Source organism: Opisthocomus hoazin, chromosome 3 (assembly GCF_030867145.1).
Source record: "Opisthocomus hoazin isolate bOpiHoa1 chromosome 3, bOpiHoa1.hap1, whole genome shotgun sequence".
Taxonomy (NCBI): Eukaryota; Metazoa; Chordata; class Aves; order Opisthocomiformes; family Opisthocomidae; genus Opisthocomus; species Opisthocomus hoazin.
Genome location: NC_134416.1, coordinates 105,804,873 through 105,824,800, shown reverse-complemented (window position 1 = coordinate 105,824,800; position 19,928 = coordinate 105,804,873). Strand labels below are relative to the sequence as shown.

Below are 19,928 nucleotides of genomic sequence, written 5' to 3'. Positions count from 1 at the left end.
AAGTAAATACCAGAATAAGTATTTGAAACTGTTTTCCGCAGACTTGCTTAGCATTAAACAGTTGCTAAGTGGCAATCACAGGCATCTGAAGCATCACACAACAGTGTGGAATAAGAACTGCAAATAATGGCTTTTGATGGGACTGCCTTTGTGGATTTTACTGATCAACTTGAAATAAAACTGTGGTAACACCACCTAAAAGAAAAAGATACCTCAGAGTACCTGTGAAATAGTAACAGTTTACAGAAAATATTTTGCAAGATTATTACTCTCCTGCTGCTAACGGTGTCTAAAATATGCTTCTATTTATAAATACAGCTGCTAAGCTGGTGACAGGGATATGCATGTCGTAAGAAATCTTCACTGACTACAGATGAAGCCCATCTAATGAGTTTAGCCAGCTAAACTAGACGCCTGCAGCTGGGAGGCACGATAGCTCCTCACGTTTGGTTTACAAGTATCTTAACACAGTCTAACAATTTAGACTCTTCTATGTGTTTTACATTCGCTCTTCTGTGTGCTTTACACTTCAGGGCCATGAAAAAAAGCTTTTTTGTTAATATGGGATGCACTTACATTTAAGGTGTGTGGAATACTTGAAATTTATGTGCCCGCAGGGGGTGAAGCATTGGGGGAGGTGGGGGAGATGCAGGCATTTTACGTGTAAAGTAATTTAAAAAAAAAAGACAATTTCAAATTTGCTCTGCAACAAAGTGACCAGTCCCCTCTGGCTCTGAAATTATTCATTACCGTGTGCTGGTGTTCTGTATACACACCACTGGCAGGTAAAGTGAAAACTATATTAGCAAAGTGTTAAATACTGGGACATATCAAACTCTAAAAACAAGAGTTTTTACCAAACTTTTTGTAAACACAAAAAAAAAAAAAAAAATCAATATAACCAGCATACTATTAGCTTTGGGACAGAGAGAGGAAGACTGCATCTTCCCACTGATGCAACTTACATTCATCTCTAAATCTGGGCTCAGCATTAGGTCCAACTCTTCCAAATGTTTTTATGATTTCTGTGTGTAGAGAATGTTGGTCTTGGTATTGAGGGTCCTCCAGGAAAGATGCCAGCTGCATTTTCACTCTTTCCAGAAGCTTCAGTATTCCCAGAGAAATAAAAAGTGTACAAAAGAATGAAAATACTAGAAACCATTACGGTAGTTCAGAGTATGTCTATAATCTTCCATATTTCAGATGCTAAACCTTGGACTTTCTGTCAATTTACATTTTTTTATCCTGACAGGACATTCTAAACTCTTCAATGCAGCCCTACATTTGAAAGATTGTTAACAGCATTTTAATCTGATCTATCTTTAACTATAAACAGGTGATTCTATATAGCTGGTCTCTCCTCATGAGGTTTCCTTGGTTTTGATACTCACATTTTTTACCTGCTATTAAAATTTCCCTCTTACAATTAATATCTTTGGAGTTTTCCTGTTTAATTAGAACAGATTTTTTTTTTTGTATTATATCTCAATTAAGCTGAAAAATTAGCTGCAGAGCACAGACATGCAGAAGTAAGCATCATAAAATCAATGAGATTAAAAAGATTTCAACCAACGGCTAAAAAAAAATGAAAATACAAAATATATCTCAGATGACATAAGTATTTAATTTGCATTCAAAGTTGTAAAAATAACATTTTCTGATACATTTTGGAAGGCAGTATCACCTCTGTACTTTACAGCTTATTGTAATTAGTGCAATGGATACAGTAATTTTTGTGTGGTAGCTAAACAGTATTCTTCCCAAACTGATTATAGGCATGCATTCCAAGCTACAAAATTGTAACTTATCCATCTTCCAAGTACTTGTGAGTCATCACTGACTTCTTACTCACATTTCCTCAAACACATTCTTTTAGAATATGTTGAAATTACAGGAAGAACGCATGCTCTGCAAAAAGTTGCAAGGACTTTAAGAAGAAATTTGATTGTACAGTTATTATATAAAACGAAATACAGTATTTCTACTGCTTACAATAGAATCCTGGGTGTCTTTTTCAGAATTCTGATCTATTACCAGTTTCATCATTTAAAAAAAAAAAGGAGGAACTGTATATCTCTATTATCTTCAAGGATTATTTCAGTTATATCGCTATGATGTCTTTTAATGTCATCTTGGACACCATGGGCTAAACCTGCAGATATGACAGGAACTACAAAAGACTTGTGCCCTTCTAAAGTATTTGGAAGCCATGCAGGATATCCTAAAGAATCTAAAAGGGTACAACCTACTTTTGTGGAGATAACTGAATCCCACCGTGACTCTTTGTTTAGCAATTTTAAGTACAGCTATTTTACTTGGAAATACTGGACTGGGATTTCTCAACCATGTTGGAGAATGTTTTAAAAAACATTTCGAACATGGGATTTCCCATCTTCTAGCACAGGCCTCCTCCTCTACATATCTGTTTTCCTTTGTTTGTGTTTGGTCTGATATTTAGAAGGAAATGTTTTTACTAGTTAAAAGAGGGTTGGTTTGTTTCCAAAAAAAAGAAAAAAAAAGACCACCGCAAAACTGGAAAGCATTTTGGAAGAGGACACAACAAAGGAAGAAATGATGTATAAGCTGCTCTTTTTTTTTTCTTCCCAGCTCATTAATAAATTATTGGATGTCTGGATTTATAAAAAAAAAAAAAAAAAAAAATCACCCACTTCTTATGCTACAAAAACAACAGCCTAACAACAGGTGTCTTACCTCTCTCTGAGTAACAGTTTCCATGATGGTCCCAAAAGCAGGAATTGTTGCGATCCTTACTGAACTACAATAGAAAAAAAGAGTCTTTAAGATGTTTTAAACATTTAGAATACAATTAATTAAGAACAAAGCAAAATTAAAGAATTAGTACTTTAAGTTACATTAGTTTCTAGCAATGACAAAACAAAAAAAAAGCAGACCAGGAAAAAAGACAGACAGGATTAACTCAAGGTCTCAATCTGAAACTCACAATTCTGGATCACTGGACAAGGTAACAAGGGCCGGAGCAACCCGCTTGTCAACTAAGGCTTCACTCATGCCTCGAAGGGTCAGCTGTAAACCAGTCAACATGCAATAAAAAATGGTTTGATAAACTTGAAGAACTGGGTTAGCTGTGACTGAGGATGGGCAGGCAGACTCTTGGGGTTGTTCTTGGTTTAGTCACCCACACAAGAAATTAAAACGATTAAGACTCTATTCATGCTGCAGCATTTATTAGTAACAACCTGTTAGCGAGATTAGCAAAGCATCCCTCCTTAGCTTGAAAGAAATATCACATCAGGATGTCCAGGAATTGAAGTACTACAGTAGTCTATCAGAAATTAGATACAGCCAAAACTATTTTGTATTTCAGTAATGCAAATTATATTTAAATTTGCAGTAGTAAAGCTGATAGCATTACAGAACACATTCACATCTAGCTTTCTGCTAGAAATCATTTAAGCAAATTTCAAAACTGACAATATGATTAAACATAAAAACCCCTAAAAATTAAATTACATTGATGTAGTTTTCTATTTAAAGTTTATATCCAGTTTAGTTCTAGGTGTTGCAGTAAACCTTTTCATTCACAAATAAGTGATTTAAAAGTTCCATTTGTTTAAAGGTAGTTCAATTTTTGTTCAGCTAGAAAAAGAAACAGAACTGATGGTTATTTCTTCCTCAGTATTAAGAGGGATGCTAGGTATATAAGACAGTCAGGAAACTTACATTTCAGGGTCACTGGAGAGAGTAATGAGAGCAGGAACAACTCTCTGAGCTACCAGAGTTTCATGTACCCCCTTCACCAACAGCTGAATGGTCGGAGCAGGGGGGTATCACAGGTGATGCACGGAAAGAGCGAGCACAGTATCATGGGAAGAAGAACGGCACAACCAAGAGAGAGAAAGAAAAAACACAAAAAGCAAAACCAAAATTAGAAGCTAAGCAAATACTGCTACACTAGTGCTTCATTTATGCAAAGGCATGAAGAAAGCTGAAGTGGTCTGGCGATCAGCACAAACCTGACAAACTGAATAATATGATTTTTCCTCTATTTTCAGCTATTTTAAAACTTGAACTCTGAGAAGTTTAGCATATTATAATTCAAATACTAATAGAATTATGTAATTATATGTACATTGGTGTACAATTAAATACTAACGCGATGCCAATTGGAGCTTGACGGTTTGATCTAAGTGCTGTTCCTAACTCAAGGGAATGGTATTTACTGTAGTAGGTGGCTGTCACATGCAAAGTAGATGCCTTCAGCTAGGCCAAATGCGTGTAATTTCCCTGCACTGAGTGACACCTTTCAGACCTTTCACAATGTGACAAACAGCACCTTCCCAGATACCACTAGGCTTTCCTCATTCAGGACTACTTTAGACTTCACTGCCATCCAAGCAGTACGGACGGGAAACCTCCCCGAGTTTCCCTTGCTGGTAGAAAATGGAGAATCCTTGGACTATTTACGAAATGCATTTCACCAAGTCTTTTTGCAAACTAAGGAAGAGATATATTTGTTGCAATACCTCCCAAATGTTAAAAACTGAGATCACAGTGAAATTTGTTACCCATAAATATGTGATTATTGTTTGAATTTAGATGTTCCTAGGTGATCTTTTTTTTTACATGAGTTCCGTAGCCATACATAAGCATACATTTGCTGTGTATCGCCCTTTACATGTTTCCTATGTATGAAAATGTATTAATTTTCAAAAATGACAAGTTCCAAACTTTCTCCATATTCAGCAAAACATTTTTTTTGGTCTGCATTAATAAAAAAGGGAAATCCTTGATATTTCCGTTTTGTCATTCACGTAAGCAAGTCTGCACGTATTTGCTGGTTTTAGGAAATAAACTTCTTAGTGGTTTCTGTGTGAAATTTGAAATGTGTTTTCAATATTTATCTATATTTTAATCACTTGAATTACATCATGAACACAAATGAAATTCTTTGCTTTTCCCCCCAGCAGTGTCACAAGAGAACATGTAAGATCCACAGGGCATGGGGAAAGCAGCAGCCGTCAGCACATCACGCAGTACTTCAAGCAGGCAGCATTTACCCCCTCTAACTAGAGAAGGTTTTACATTCCGCTATTTGTCCGAGCATTCCAGCTTTACCAACTCTGAATTTAAAACAAAATTGTGAAAGATTGGAACCTGACTTTCTAGAAGCCTTCTGTACAAAGCAGTAATTTTTATTCAGCAATATTTGTGCGTGCATGCACGGGTGCACACATGCACTGAACACGCTGTGGCCTTACAGATAACAACTGGAGAAGGAAGAATGGGGAGAGAATTGTTAATCTGCGTAAGAACATATGCTGCAAAGCACCTGGAGGGGGAAAGCTGCCCCTTCCTACACTTGTGATTCAGAAGGTATTAAGAATGTCACTTCAACAACTAGACTTTATCATTAATACATTTCACGATTATTTACAGTGGTGACAAAGCGCTGATGTGTGGAGCTTACGGGCTACTCTTCAAACAGCTGTTAAGGATGTGACTCGCTGCTTGGCTATAACAATCTTACTCTCATATACAGACTTACCAATTTTCCCATTGATTAAAACAGAGAATGCTTACTCTTTTCAATTCTGAACAAACAGGGACTTGAGTTTTCTTTACTAATCTTAATTTTGAGAAAAGCCTAGAGGTAATGTAGTGCTTTAAAAAAAATGTTTGGGATTTGTCTAATTAGCAAACAATTCAGAATGATCTCAGCTTCGTGACTACGTGGGCTGCCACACTTCTAGTTATGGTAAAGCACGGTAAACAGCGTCGTTCTGTCTTACAGAAAATACAATGTGCTGTGAAATTCAAGTGTCATTCCGAAGATGTGCTCCTAGCCTTGAACCTAAACAGACCAACAAAGCTTAAAACTCAGCTAGGCGCTTCATGTTCAAACCAGCAGCAATCAAATCCGTTTGCATCAATATTCAAATGGGAAACTACTGACTGAAAACACAGAAGCAACAGAAACAGCTGGATGGGTAAAGCTATGTAGCAGCACGTAAAGTTACAGTGGGACAGACAGCGTAGATTTTTATCCTGTTTTGATTCCTCTAGATCAACGTGCGATCATTACTTCTGCATACTACAGCTTAAAAATGGCAGTGCAAAGCTGCCAACCCCCGAAGGAGAAAAGGGGTAGAACGGTTGCAAATCACTGCTGTGCCCTTCCAGTCTTTAACAAGCTGCAAAGGTTTGGTAATGCAGCCTGGCAGGCCCAAATCACAGCAGTCTCTGTGCTGCTGTACAGACCACTGTGCTGCTCAGAACCCTTGTAGTTCTCATACAGCTGTCCTGCAGGTGACACACTCTTTATCTTATTATCTAATCACTGGGCTTTGCCATTCAGCAGCCTCTGAGACGTCAGAAATTCCTTGAACAGAGGAACCTTCCAAAAGGGACACCAACTATTACCACCTCTTTACACAGGTGACTTCCCAAATTCATGTATTGCCATGTATAAGTATGTATGCTATGGCTATCAAGGAAGTGGCAATATATCGAAGCTATTGTCAAGTGAAAAAAGTGTCTGTAATAAAGTTGCCTATGTTTTAGTAAAAATCGAAGCACACCAGGGAACAAGCAGCCAAACCGCATGCAGGACTGCCTAAAAATGATCAACATGCAGATGAATTTGAAAAGAAACTGCAACCAAGACAACGGCCTGTTGCAACTGAGGTCTTTCACATGTTTGGCTAATGCTTATTAAAAAAAAAAAAAAAGCTTATCATTAGGAATATAAAATATAAGCAATGTTCTTGTCAGATTAAAAAAAAAACCAAAACACCACTCAAATATTTTAAGGGTGACCAAACACTGTCATCTCCTTTTCAAAGGGAGAAGGAGGAACAAAAAAAGGACAAAGCTGGATGTTTGCAACTGAAGTCTCAGGATAGGTCTTCAAAGTGGTTGTTTAGTGTTTTATCAGCAGTGACTTGCAGAGCTGCAGTAAAGAACACTAACAGTTATGTTTAGTGCTCCTTTTTCCCAGGCACACTTGCGATTTGTTTCTGCATGGATACAAGGTGGGAGGTTCAGCTGCAGGTCCACCACAAAGCTGTCCAGAGGACTCCAGTGCGGAAGAAACACGCACACAAACAGGGGACTGCCGTAGTGCGATTAGAAATATTAGCAAATTAAAGCATTTCAATTAACACTTGATGAAACAAAGGCATGATGTGGAAATTAAAGCAAACTTATTAGTTAAATGTAACAGCCTTTATCCTGAACAAATTTACAGATGTTAAGGGAAATATGAAGCTGCCATTATGTGGCAAGTAAAGTAACCCTAAACTATTGTAATTTTTACAAAAAATGCCAGATTGGTTAAATGTATGTTTTTACCACTGTATTTCACACCAATGGAAACTAGTTTGAATCGCAATGCAGGTGCATTGTACGAGTATACACTAAAAGAAAAACGCTGACCTGTGAATGAGGCTCCTGATTATGGGCTGAACATCAAAAGCAAACGTTACAACTCAGAGATGCTTGTTTATGTTTATCTACAGACCTAAGCAAACACATTTGACAACGTGTTTAATTCTGGTTTGAACACAGTTTAGCGATGAAATGCGTTCTCATAATCGGAAAAAAATTTTCAGCATGCAATAATCGGGACGCAGCAATCAAGTCCGAAGCAGATCAAAGAACACATACACAGCTACTACAGAAACTTCTTGCAAGTGGCTAACGACAAATTGCTTAATGAAAGATGCGCTGTTGAACAGAGAGCAGATACAGAAACAACTGCACGACAGCTTCCTGCTCCATCACACAGCACACAACTTATTTAACCCATCTGTAATTTTTAAGAATGTAGCGGCATTATCTGAATCACTGTTTTTAAAAATAAAAAAGGTGTAAAAAAGTTTGGATAACACTTACCTCAAACATTCTGGCAGCTGTACATCGAACAAGAGCAGAAGTATGGACAACTCCATACCATAAGACAGTTAACAGCAACTCATGATAAGCTGGGTTTGCACTAAAAAAAAAAAAAACAGCCGGGCAATCAAAAAAAGGAAAAAACCCCAGAAAACTCCCAAACGTTGAATATGTTCCTTGCCTACAAAACGTAGTCTCAAGAATCCACTGCTCGACAGATCTTGAACTCCAACATTTATCCTTTCTGAAGGATACACAACATTCATCTCATTCTGAAAGACATGCAACATGCTGCTGTCTAGAAAATATGTTGCATTTTGAAGTTCATTTTGTAAAAAATCTTTAAGAATATAATTTTTGATGAATTATGACACCGAACTGAATGCAAACATATCAAGAACACAACATAATAGTATGGAAAATACAAAATTAACTTCCATTTCATCCTCAGTGACTGATTTTTTTGAGGCTTTTTGTTTGGTTTTTGATGTTTCATTTTTACACTTCAGAATTTTTCTACCCCTGCATTTTTAATCTATAGATTAAAAGTTGAAATTTTGTGAAACACTATGGAGAAAAAGCAAGTATACCCTTTATTCACCTGAAGCATCACAGTTATTAAAATTACAGCCAGACTAGTAGCTTTTCATAAAAGCTTCTATTATATCTAGATCTAGTCAACTCCAAGGTATATTCTTTACCCCAGTTCCACAAAGGAAGCTTTCAGGCTATCGAGAGGAGCGTGGGATAGTGAAAGCATGGTCATTACATCTTCTAAGAATCCAACTAACAGCTTGCGGTCTTCCTCCTGAAAGAAGAGCGGACAATACTGAATGTAGGAGAAGTATTTGCCATGGTTGTGACGCCCTACAGCTACAGAAGAGACAAACTATGAACGAGAACAAACTAGACTTAACCTTTAACAATCTTCTTATGGACTTCAAAAACGTAGTTCAAGAACAAGAGCCTCTCAAAGCAAACACAAGACGACACTGTATTTCTGTATTTCACCAACTAAACACATACTCATGCATAAATTACGCAAATTGATTTACTAAGGAAACTTTTAAGAAGTGTACTTAAGCACTTTCATGGCTCCTGACACTTTGTGATGGCTCACAGTCCACTAAACATTTGTGAGATGATGAAGCATTTATCTTTTCCTGAAAGCTACATATATGGCAGTCCCTAACTGCTGGTTACTGGAGGATTAGGTAGTATTGTTTATGGGGTGTTTATTTTAGTACTAGGTAACACTAAAATTTTAAGACTCCAGCTATGCCCAAAATGACGATTTACCTGCTTATCTGCTTCAGTAAATTTTGCAAAATTATGTTTGCGGGGGCCACAGTTAAATGGCCAAGAACCCATTTATGGATTAATGCTAATATTTTTGATAGAGGCACATGGCAGCTGTCTGAGAGTTAGCAGTAGTGAAGATGTCAGATTCATTTTAACATTTACTGAATTTGTGTTTTAACACTGATGACTATCATCTAAATGTAGTAGACAACTTGACTAGAAAATTTGCCTTTAGATGTGTTTAAATCTGCCCACCTATCTACCTATCTTCAAAGCACACGAACACTTGAAATTTTCAAAGAAAACAGTAAGGGTTTTTTGGCAGAATAAATTTTACATATTATTACATATTTAACAAAGCAACAGAAAAACAAACCTACCTGAATATAACATGTAAGGACCCCCGTTGCATAGATGGGAACTGTGGCTTTTGTTAGCACTCCGTTACCTGCTGTGGAATCTAATAAAACACAGTGAAGAATTCAGGTTTTACATATACATATATGTGTGTGTATGTGTCTAATATATATATACTATATAATTTATACATACGTAAAAAGTAGACTTGTAAGTGTGTATTATAAGTACTATATGCATTTACCTTTTTATATATATACATACATATGCATATATACAGGCACACATGTGCTAAAATAACGCTCGGGTGGTATTTGGATTTGAGATTTTATTTGTACTTCACACACACCTCCCCCACAACTTCAGAGTGTGTTCCATTCAGACTAAGATTAGATTTTCAGTGTTTCAGAGAAATGACAAATTTGAGAGCCGCAGTCTGAAAACGTTATTTGAACAAGAGATTGATAGGTTGTCTTCCCAGTTGTGGTTAGGATCAGTTTTTACTCATTTGAGTAAAAAGCTACTTACCTATGTTTTCCTCAGACAGTCTTAAGATTTCCTGGAACTGTGGTTTTACCTACACAAAGGATGATGAATCCCATGTAAGAAAACCTGTTACCAGTGTCAATTAACTTAGGAAAAAAAGTAAGAATAAACAAAATAACCCAGAAAAAGAACATTTTGAAGGTACAGAAAGAAAAAAACCTTTAAAAAGCACAGCCAGCTTTTACGAAAATTGAAAGTATGACATGAGAGTAAAAATGTAGATTGAGTACCCACACGGAGGTAGCAATATTTAGCACTCCTGATACCAAAAGTTGAAGTCTCTTGGCAATACACTTAGTTGGACTTCAGGGTTTATGCTTTTACCAAGCTGGGGTGGGGGGGGAAGAAGGTTTTTGTTTTGTATCTTTGTTATCCATGCAATGCTCTCTTCCAAAATACAGCTGTGATAATCAGAATCAGAACAATTTCATAGAAGCAAGGGTTTTAAAGATAACTTACAGAAAGGGCTTTCAAAGACCAGAGACTGGTTTTAATCTCCTCTCTGGAGGGCAGCACATAATGCTAACCCTGTTTTGTAATTTTATCTTTAGGTAATACTCTCGTGTTTTATAATTTCCCTTTAAAAGACTTTTAAAATTATATTCAGAAATTATTTTATTGAGAAAAATTATCTGCTTCCTTCATAAAAATGTTTGGATATCTTCTATAGAAAATATTTTGGGCAGGGTAAGCATTAATTTTAAATTTCCCATGAAGTACAGGCTGGAGTACTTATATGTGCCACAAACACCGAACAGTATGCTGTTCCGAAGAAAGAAAATTGTTAAATCACTAGAATTAGGATGATCTCTCTCCCACTGTCTATGCCATTGACAAAGCAAGTGTGAAGAACAGAGTTTTAAAAAAAAAAAAAAAAAAAAGCCTTGCTTGTTGGGCAAGATGAGAAGGCCATTCCAAAACAGTGAAAACCAGAAACCAAAAGGATGCAACAGAGGTTTAAAAATAGCAGGCTTAAATAAACTTACAGATAAGTATCTCTGTGACATGCAAATATAAATGGTCACATAAAGTGTGGGTATTCAGACACACCGTAAATACGGAGAACATATGTTGTCAAGGTATTGTTTTTGTAGGATATTTAAGGTAATATCTTACCTTAGTGTTTGTAAAAATTTTCCCAAATGTCCTACAAAGTCTCCAGAAAAATCTAGAGAACTCGTGGACACAGGCAGTTGATGCTACATTGATCCTGCCAACTATTTCTATAAGCTGTGGTAGCCTAAAAATCAGGAAACAAAAGGATATTAAACACTACTCTGATCTTTTGTTTCTCTCCAGTTGTATTTGTACAGATTTAGTTTGTATTAATATATACACACACAGCACTATTGATTTGAATAAAATTATCTACATGTTCAGTACAATTCCTGACCCTTGAAGAAAGCAAGGGTTTCAGTGCCAGAGAAGTCTGACCTATGCTTTCAAACATCTGTTACTGAAGAACAGTATAGTTCAGCAGATAGTCAGAAGACAACAATGTTCACTTCAACAGAGACTTGGCTACACCAGTGCAAAGATGAAAGAAACAAAGTTTTGGAACAAGTAGTTACCTATACATTTGGCTACGTAATTGATATTTTCTGAATAAAATGAAAGTCAATTCAGTATGAAAATTAAAATGCCTAAAAAAAGGTAAATATTTTCCTCTTCAATAATTCTTCAACACAATCATACTTCAAATTCCTATGTTCAATAATTGCTAAACATAATCATGCTGAAGAACTGTTAATTTTGACACATTTTAAAATTAGGAATCCTACGATACAAATTAACTCACAGTTGATTGACTACCCATAGCAAAGTCTCCCAGCCCGTGGTACCCTCATGTTCCAGCTGATAGTCATAGAGTTGCAACAACACCGCTAATTGCTCACGGCTTCCAATGATGATGGCCACATCCTGAAGAGGCGACACGGGTCGGGGAAATCTAGTAACTGTAACAGCAGAACAAGTGATCGTGAACAAAAGGTGATGAAAATACCTTGGAGGTGATGTCAGTAAAGATAGCTAAGAAAGTCTGAAACTCTTCAGCATCTTCTGTGTAAGGCTACCAAATTGCTTTCTAAAAACCAGAGTTTAATCCATCTCTGAAGGGATTACATGACCTTCACTTAAAAAGAGAAATCACCGGTATATAGAGATTATGGAATTATCATTGCCAGCATGGCTTCACCAAAGGCAAATCTTGCCTGACCAACCTAGTGGCCTTCTGTGACAGAATGACATCATTGGACAAGGGAAGGGCTACGGATGCCACCTATCTGGAATTCTGTGAGGTCTGTGACACAGTTCCTCACAACATCCTTCTCTCTAAATTGGAGAGAGATGAATGTGATGGGTGGACTGTTTGGTGGACAAGGAATTGGCTGGATGGTCACATCCAGAGAGTAGTGGTAAACGGCTCAATGTCCAGATGGAGACTGCTGACAAGTGGTATCCCTCAGGTGTCTGTATTGGGACCAGTACTGTTTAGTATCTTCATCAAGGACCTAGACAGCAGGATCAAGTGCAGCCTCAGCAAGTTTGCAGATGACACCAAGCTGAGTGGTGTGGTCAGCATGCCTGAGGGACAGGATGCCATCCAGAGGGACCTGGACAAGCTTGAGAAGTGGTCCTGTGTGAACTTCGTGAGGATCAACAAGGCCAAGTGCACCGGGGCCTGGGCTGGGGTAACCCCCAGTATCAGTATAGGCTGGGGCATAAAGCGATTGAGCACAGCCCTGCTGAGAAAGACTTGGGGGTACTGGTGGACAAAAAACTGGACATAAGCCAACAATGTGCGCTCACAGCCCAGAAGGCCAACCATATTGTGGGCTGCATCAAAGAAGTGTGGTCAGCAGTTCGAGGGAGGTGATTCTGCCCCTCTGGTGAGACTCCACCTGGAGTCCTGCATCCAGCTCTGGAGCCCTGCATCCAGCTCTGGAGCCCTCAGCACAGGAAAGACATGGAGCTGTTGGGAGTGGGTCCAGAGAAGGACCACAAAAATGATCCGAGGGCTGGAGCACCTCTGCTGTGAGGAAAGGCTGAGAGAGTTGGGGCTGTTCAGCCTGGAGGAAAGCAGGCTGTGGGGAGACCTGATTGCAGCCTTTCAGTGCTCAAAGGGGGCCGATAGGAAAGATGGGGACAGACTTCTAAGCAGAGCCTCTTGCGATACAACAAGGGGTAACGGTTTTAAACTAAGAGTAGATTCAGACTGGATATATGGAAGAAAATTTTTACAATTAGGGTGGTGAAACACTGGCACAGGTTGCCCAGAGAGGTGGTAGATGCCCCATCCCTGGAAACATTCAAGGCCAGGTTGGACGTGGCTCTGAGCAACCTGGTCTAATTGAAGTCGTCCCTGCTCATTGCAGGGGGGTTGGGCTAGATGACCTTTAAAGGTCCTTCCAACCCAAACCATTCTATGATTCTACTATCCCAAAGAACACACCGCAGATTTACAGTTGAGTGACCTGCAGGCAAGGTCTCCTCACTTCTGTCGCTATACTTTAGCCATCTAACGGTTCCAACATTTATTAATGAAGCAGTTTTTGGCACTCCCCACTCCCTCCTCCAACTCCTCAATTATATGAATTATTAGAAAAGAGTAATTTACATGAAAAAAATCAAGACCTCAAAAAAATTCTAGTCCACTAAAATATCTGGGGATTGAAAGCCTGCTACACCAACACTGCTTTTATTATTCTCAATTTGTGTATAGCATACTCAAAACTATTTAGCAATGAAGTTAAGCAACAAGAACATCATCTTTCCTACTGCAAAATTCAAGAAAGCAAGCTTGCAGTTGCTGCAATGTTACTGGATTAGTGAAAAATACATGAGATTTTTTCCTCCACTTCTGTGAAGGAACAAACTGTCAGACTAGGCTGAAGCCTGAAATTTTTTAACTCCTTGTTTAAGTAGTAGCCACTCAGGGAAAAAGTGCTCATCTTTAAACGACTGAAGTCAGCTGTATGAGTTTTACCACAACATGTTTAACATCTTCACAGTACTATCATACAGTAGCGTACCGCTAGCTACTTTCCAAATTCTCCTTTAAAGTTGTTACCCTTTCTCTACATATTCACACACAGCACTATTATCAGCATGTGGCAGGTATTATCAATAATATCCTTAAAAAGTATTTGTAACAGGAGAAAATATTGTACAGGCTAGGATTGCTGATCTAAGTTCACGACGAGGCCATTCAGTCTGCTAAGATATTACGTAGACGCATAACAGATGGTGAAGCTCCTGCAGCAGGCTGCATTTTTCCCACTTCATAGCATTTTTTTTATTTTTAAAAATTAACTGAAACTGAGGCCAGCCTTCTTGAGCTATTATTGGCCATTAGTGGAAATCAATTCTTTGGAAATCTTTAGTAAGTCCAATCAAGGACTGCTTTGCTTTCTCAAAAGCTTCTTTTAAAAAGTAGAGGGAAATAATGAGAGATGAAATAAAAACTTATTTTGTGATAATCAGGTCTCTCAAGAGTAGAAATAGGTGGAAAAAGGAAACATTACTTAAGGATCTGCTATGGGAGACCAACACGATAAAAAACATTTAAGAGGCAAAACAGAAGACAAAACTGTATTATTTTCACAATTTATGTTGTATATTAGGACAACACAGTATTTCATTGCAAGACTCTCATTGGATTACACAAAGCTGTCACTGGGCACAAAGAAGCCATTTTGCCTGTAACACTGCTAAGTAAATACAAGAAAAAAAAATCCCAAAGGGTACTATTTAATTCTCCTTTATTCTACTGGCAATCATTTCATAAATATTGACGACTTACATATTTCTTCTGCATCAATAAGCTGATATTTGTAGTTAGTTAAATAGTTGATAAGGGTTCACGTCAGACTGATTTCTTTCACAGGACTGAAGGAGGAGCAGAGGGAGGAAAGGAAATAGAAAGATGTTTTGCCAAAAAGGGAAAAACGGGACAAAGAAAAAACTAATGAGAAGACAAATCTTCCCATGTCGGAACCTGTCTTTAAAAAAAAATAATAAAAAAAGATCTGTCAACTCAGCAATGTTAAAGAAAGAAAACTCACAACATGACAAAGGTTCCCTGAATTCTTCTGTGTACTTGCTATACATGAAAATACAATATAAAGAACAGATGGATTAGAAAAAAGGCTTGGGGACATAAACATAAATCATTTTTATACAGACAGTGTGCTATAAACACCTAAAGTTTACACTTTACATAGATTCTGCAGCTTCTGTTTATGTAGTAACCTGCAATACACACAACTCCCAAATGTGGACTATGGACTACTTTCTGCAATTCTTCCTCTGCAGTTAATAGTGATTTGAGATTTGTCACTGAATTACACTTAAGTTTATAAAAAAATCCACATACCAGAAATGAATTATTTACCTTCTATTTGCGGTACTTCTCCCTGAAGTCTAGCCTTGTTTGTGAAGGGCGCATTCTGTAGCACCAGTGCAAACAGTGAAGGAATCAATGACTGCAGAGCAGACAGATACATGTGGAGCTTATGTTCATCCAAGCCATGTTCTCCTTCCTGAAACAAACAGGACATTTATTAGAGTTTTCGGTTTGGATGATGTGTTGCTTAAGCATAAATCCCCTGGCAAGAGATAAACACACCTGTGATGAGCTTCTACATAGAGACTCTAATTATATAGCAATTTATCTTAACCATAAGCTCACTTGGTGTAACCATCCAAATTCCCTTGTCACCCTTCAGTCACTTCTGCTCAAAAGATTCAAGCAACACAGCCTTTGGCATTTAGTTGTTAATGTCGCTGAACATACTGATACTCTGAAAGAACATTTTTAAGCACATTTTAAAAATCTGAATCCTTGGTCTCAGGCACCAGTGCATCCAAAAACTGAATAAACCAGTTGCCTGTACTCTGAATACAGTCATCTTGGTTAAGTGTGTTAAGACTGTTATGAGATACCCTATTTTCCAGAACTTTCCAGATATCTACCAAATCAAGCGTGCAGACAAACTGGCTGATAATGGCAAACGACCCAATTAAACCATTCAATTCTACTTCTTTTTTGTTTAATAAATACCACACTTTATTAAAAGCTACATTATGTGACATTACAAACAATTTCAAGATAGGGCAAATGCACTCAGCATAACACACCTCATCTGGTCACAGCCCCAAGCAAGCTTTCATTATTGTGCTTTATTATAAAGCAAAACATCGTTAAAGATGAACATGGGTTTTTGGGAGAACGTTGGTGCTGGCTTTTTTCCCTTCTTCCAAAGGACAAGTTATGTAGTTACAACAAGAATCTCCAGGAAATCTTTTCCCCATAGAACATTAAGTAGCAATTATTCACATTTTTGTATTTTTTAAAAAAGCCTGCGTACGTAATAAAGATAGAAGGAAAATTCTCCACTGTAGAAACAGCTGAACACATACCCTGAGCAATTTTTCGATTTTATTAAGCAGTGTAGGTATAAGATGGAATTGTAAATTTCCCAGTTCTGTTGTCCAGGCAGCATAAGCAGGTAAAAATACTTGATGTGTTGCACTAACTACACGTTCTGAAGGGTCTCCTAAAGCTGAAAGCAGCAGTTCAAAGCCCTGAAAAAGACAATAAAGTAATTTTTTTCCTAGAATTTATGCTGAACTTTCCCATACAAAACATGCAGACTGGAAAAAGATTATAATCTATTTTTAAAACTTCACACTAATAAAAATAAAACAAGGTAGTACATGGAGGCCTTTCAACAGATATTCCTACCACATCTACAAAGGCAACCAGTGGGTGGTTCGCTGATTCTGCTAGTATTTCTCTACAGTAAAGTTATCAGAATCTATACAAACACATTTTACCACTCTGCCTTCAAAAACTCAAAGACAGGATTAGAAGTTCTTAATTTTCACTTATCTGAAACATTATTAGGCAGTACTAAGTTGAACGACAAGTAGGCTTTGTTGTAGTACACATCCCAGGTAGCAAGTGATGATATCAAATTGGTAACAGTATCAGGTGGGCAATGAAGCCGTATGTTTTTGAAGGCAAATTATGAATTATCAGAGAATCTTCTGTATAAGGCTTATACCTGGGGTTCTACTGATACTTGGAAGTATGTGTTTTAGATTTGGTCTTGGTGACACAATAAAACCAACATTCATACAAACCATCAAAATTGTTAAATGTATCTGGAAAGATTTAATAAAGATACATGCAAATATGCATCCCCCTATTCATGAAATAACCATATAAGACATTTTATACATACAGAAGCCAAACCAAATTATACCTGTTGATATTTGTCTGGATCATCAATATATCCCATAATGATGCCGAGGCTTTTGATCACGGCTTCTCGTACCAGGTCTGCCTTATCTTCCATTAGCATTTGCTGCAGCATGGAAAGTACTAATGAACTACGAATCTCTTTCTGTTTGTAAACAAGAAACATACTTGTTAAATCCAATGAAACACGATATGCAGGTTTAGTATCAATTTTTATAAACAATTTGCACATCTATTAGTGCTCACAAACAAAATCCCTTCCTCCAACCATAGATCCCTTTATGAATATTACACATTCAGCTTTCACAACAGAAGATGAATGAATATCAAATGTTAGCAGCCTCATTACAGCGCCTTTTGTCCTATCAAGCACAGACTCGGGTCCTTTAATTCATATGGAACCAAAAATAATTAACAGCAAAACACTACTATAGGCTTAGACTTAAAACAGAATCTTTAATCACTGCATTGCTAAATCGGAGAAGTGGGTTTTTAATTTGGGTTATTTTCCTCCTTCTGTAAAGCTTCAAATTATAGTTTGCCACTGACTTCATTTTGCTGCTTCTTCTGACTGGGAGCACTCTTCATGTAACATTCCACAGTGTCTGAAGAACTCTATTACTGTATACCAATTATTTTTTCAGATATTACTTCCTTAATTGGTCCTAACTATCTTTACTTCATCTTCACTGAAACAAAGGTGATTTTTCCAGAATATACTGTTTTTATAGCTAGATTGACTTGCATTCCTTTACAATAAGCTACCTCCTCCTTAATGTGATGTATTGAATCTCACGTGGGATACAAAGTAGATGACAATGTGATTGTCTATGCATACCACACACTTGGGAACGTTTAAAATGATACAGGATATCTACATTATGAAACAGATTTTCACCTTACTTTCACCAGCGAAGTATTTAGAATCAGTATTAATACTTACTGGAAGGTAAGGTGCTAGAGCTCCACAGGATTCTGCTACCAGTAGCCGTCTCTCTGGGTACTTGTGGTTGATCTGGTAAAGAGAAACAGCACGGCTATTTGCTTTGCAGAAACCAGTATTCAAAGCGTGGTTAGAAATACCTGCAGCGGAGGGATACGTCTGCACCTCTTAGACAAACATTGACTGTGCCCGTAGAAGTTGCATACGGTACTAAGCAGCCTCAAATTCTTGCACTGAGGCATAAAGGCAAGGCAGATACAGCCTCTTCTAGTTGTCCTACAAAATAGAGCTTATAATAAGCAAAGAATCGCAGAAGCATGCATGCGTATGCAGTAAATAGAAGGGTGGAAAGCAGCCTATGGGCTGCTGTACTCTAAAGAATATGATTAACTTCTGAGCTGGCACGTCATGAAATATTTCGTCTTGTGTAGCCCTTCAGGAGCGACGTTCCTCTAAGAACTACAAGTGCCCTCTAGTGCTCTGAGCCAACCAGTGAAGCAAAGCTGCCTAGGTCTTGCTGAGCAGTTGGAGTCAAAAGAAGACACAGGTACTAAGCCAAAACGTACTTGCATGCTACTGAAGTTCTGCTCTCCAGTCCACCGTAAACACGTCACACCTCTAAAATGTGACTGAAAACAGCTCCGATTCCCAAGAACCTCTTGATCCTGTGCTACCTCCCCTTTCCACTCAAAGGCCATTTGAAAATTCTGCCTTCCAAATTTAATATTCACACTTCAGAAGCAAGCTTGCATTCTGGTGGAGTCAGCTTTAATGGTCAGCGTAATGGTTCTACAATGAAACGTCTGATGTGTTTCAATATACTTTCTGAATAAAAAATTTAGGGTAAAATGGTGAGAGGGAAATGTGAATAGTTTGATCCTGTCAGATACAACAGGATATGCACGTTGGCAACATGGACAGTGAGATTGAGTGCACCCTCAGCAAGTCTGCCAACACCACCAAGCTGAGCGGTGTGGCTGACATGCTGTAGGGAAGGGATGCCATCCAGAGGGAGCTTGACAAGCGGGCCTGTGCGAACTGCATGAAGTTCAACAGAGCCAAGTGTATGGTCCTGCACGTGGTTTGGGGCAATCCCAAGCACAAATACAGGCTGGGTGGAGAATGGATTCAGAGCAGCCCTAAGGAGAAGGACTTTGGGGTGCTTGTTGATGAGCAGCTCAACATGACCCGGCAGTGCGCACTCACAGCCCAGAACAACCATATCCTGGGCTGTATCAAAAGCAGTGTGGCCAACAGGTCGAGGAAGGCGATTCTGCCCCTCTGCTCTGCTCTGGTGAGCTCCCACCTGGAGTCCTGCATCCAGCTCTGGGGCCCTCAACACAGGAAAGACATGGATCTGTTGGAGTGGGTCCAGAGGGTCACAAAAATGATCAGAGGGATGGAACACCTCTCCTATCAGGAAAGGCTGAGAGAGTTGGGGCTGTTCAGCCTCGAGAAGAGAAGGCTCAGGGGAGACCTTAGAGAAGCCTTCCAGTACCTGTAGGCCCCCCTACAAGAAAGCTGGAGAGGGACTTTTTACAAGGGCCTGTAGTGATAGGACAAGGGGTAATGGCTTTAAGTGGAAAGAGGGTAAATTTATATCAGACATAAGGAAGAAATTCTTTACTCTGAGGGTGGTGA

General features: G+C 38.2%; 1 protein-coding gene across 6 annotated transcripts in view; it reads right to left on the bottom strand.

The window, feature by feature from the left end:
• The window catches only part of RELCH (RAB11 binding and LisH domain, coiled-coil and HEAT repeat containing), an 80,311-nt gene that overhangs the window by 13,945 nt on the left and 46,438 nt on the right, over nt 1-19,928 (bottom strand). For 5 of the 6 annotated variants that reach the window (XM_075417155.1, XM_075417157.1, XM_075417158.1 and 2 more), the window contains 13 exons: nt 18,288-18,359; nt 17,349-17,489; nt 16,501-16,665; nt 15,473-15,620; nt 11,879-12,035; nt 11,197-11,320; nt 10,063-10,111; nt 9,558-9,637; nt 8,577-8,683; nt 7,876-7,975; nt 3,703-3,785; nt 2,713-2,776; nt 966-1,104 (listed from right to left, as the gene is read on the bottom strand). In XM_075417155.1, the coding sequence (XP_075273270.1) occupies nt 966-1,104; nt 2,713-2,776; nt 3,703-3,785; nt 7,876-7,975; nt 8,577-8,683; nt 9,558-9,637; nt 10,063-10,111; nt 11,197-11,320; nt 11,879-12,035; nt 15,473-15,620; nt 16,501-16,665; nt 17,349-17,489; nt 18,288-18,359 (1,429 nt within the window). Of the gene's footprint in view, nt 1-965; nt 1,105-2,712; nt 2,777-2,962; nt 3,046-3,702; nt 3,786-7,875; nt 7,976-8,576; nt 8,684-9,557; nt 9,638-10,062; nt 10,112-11,196; nt 11,321-11,878; nt 12,036-15,472; nt 15,621-16,500; nt 16,666-17,348; nt 17,490-18,287; nt 18,360-19,928 lie in introns of all 6 variants that reach the window. The other variant, XM_075417161.1, reaches the window with a different exon arrangement.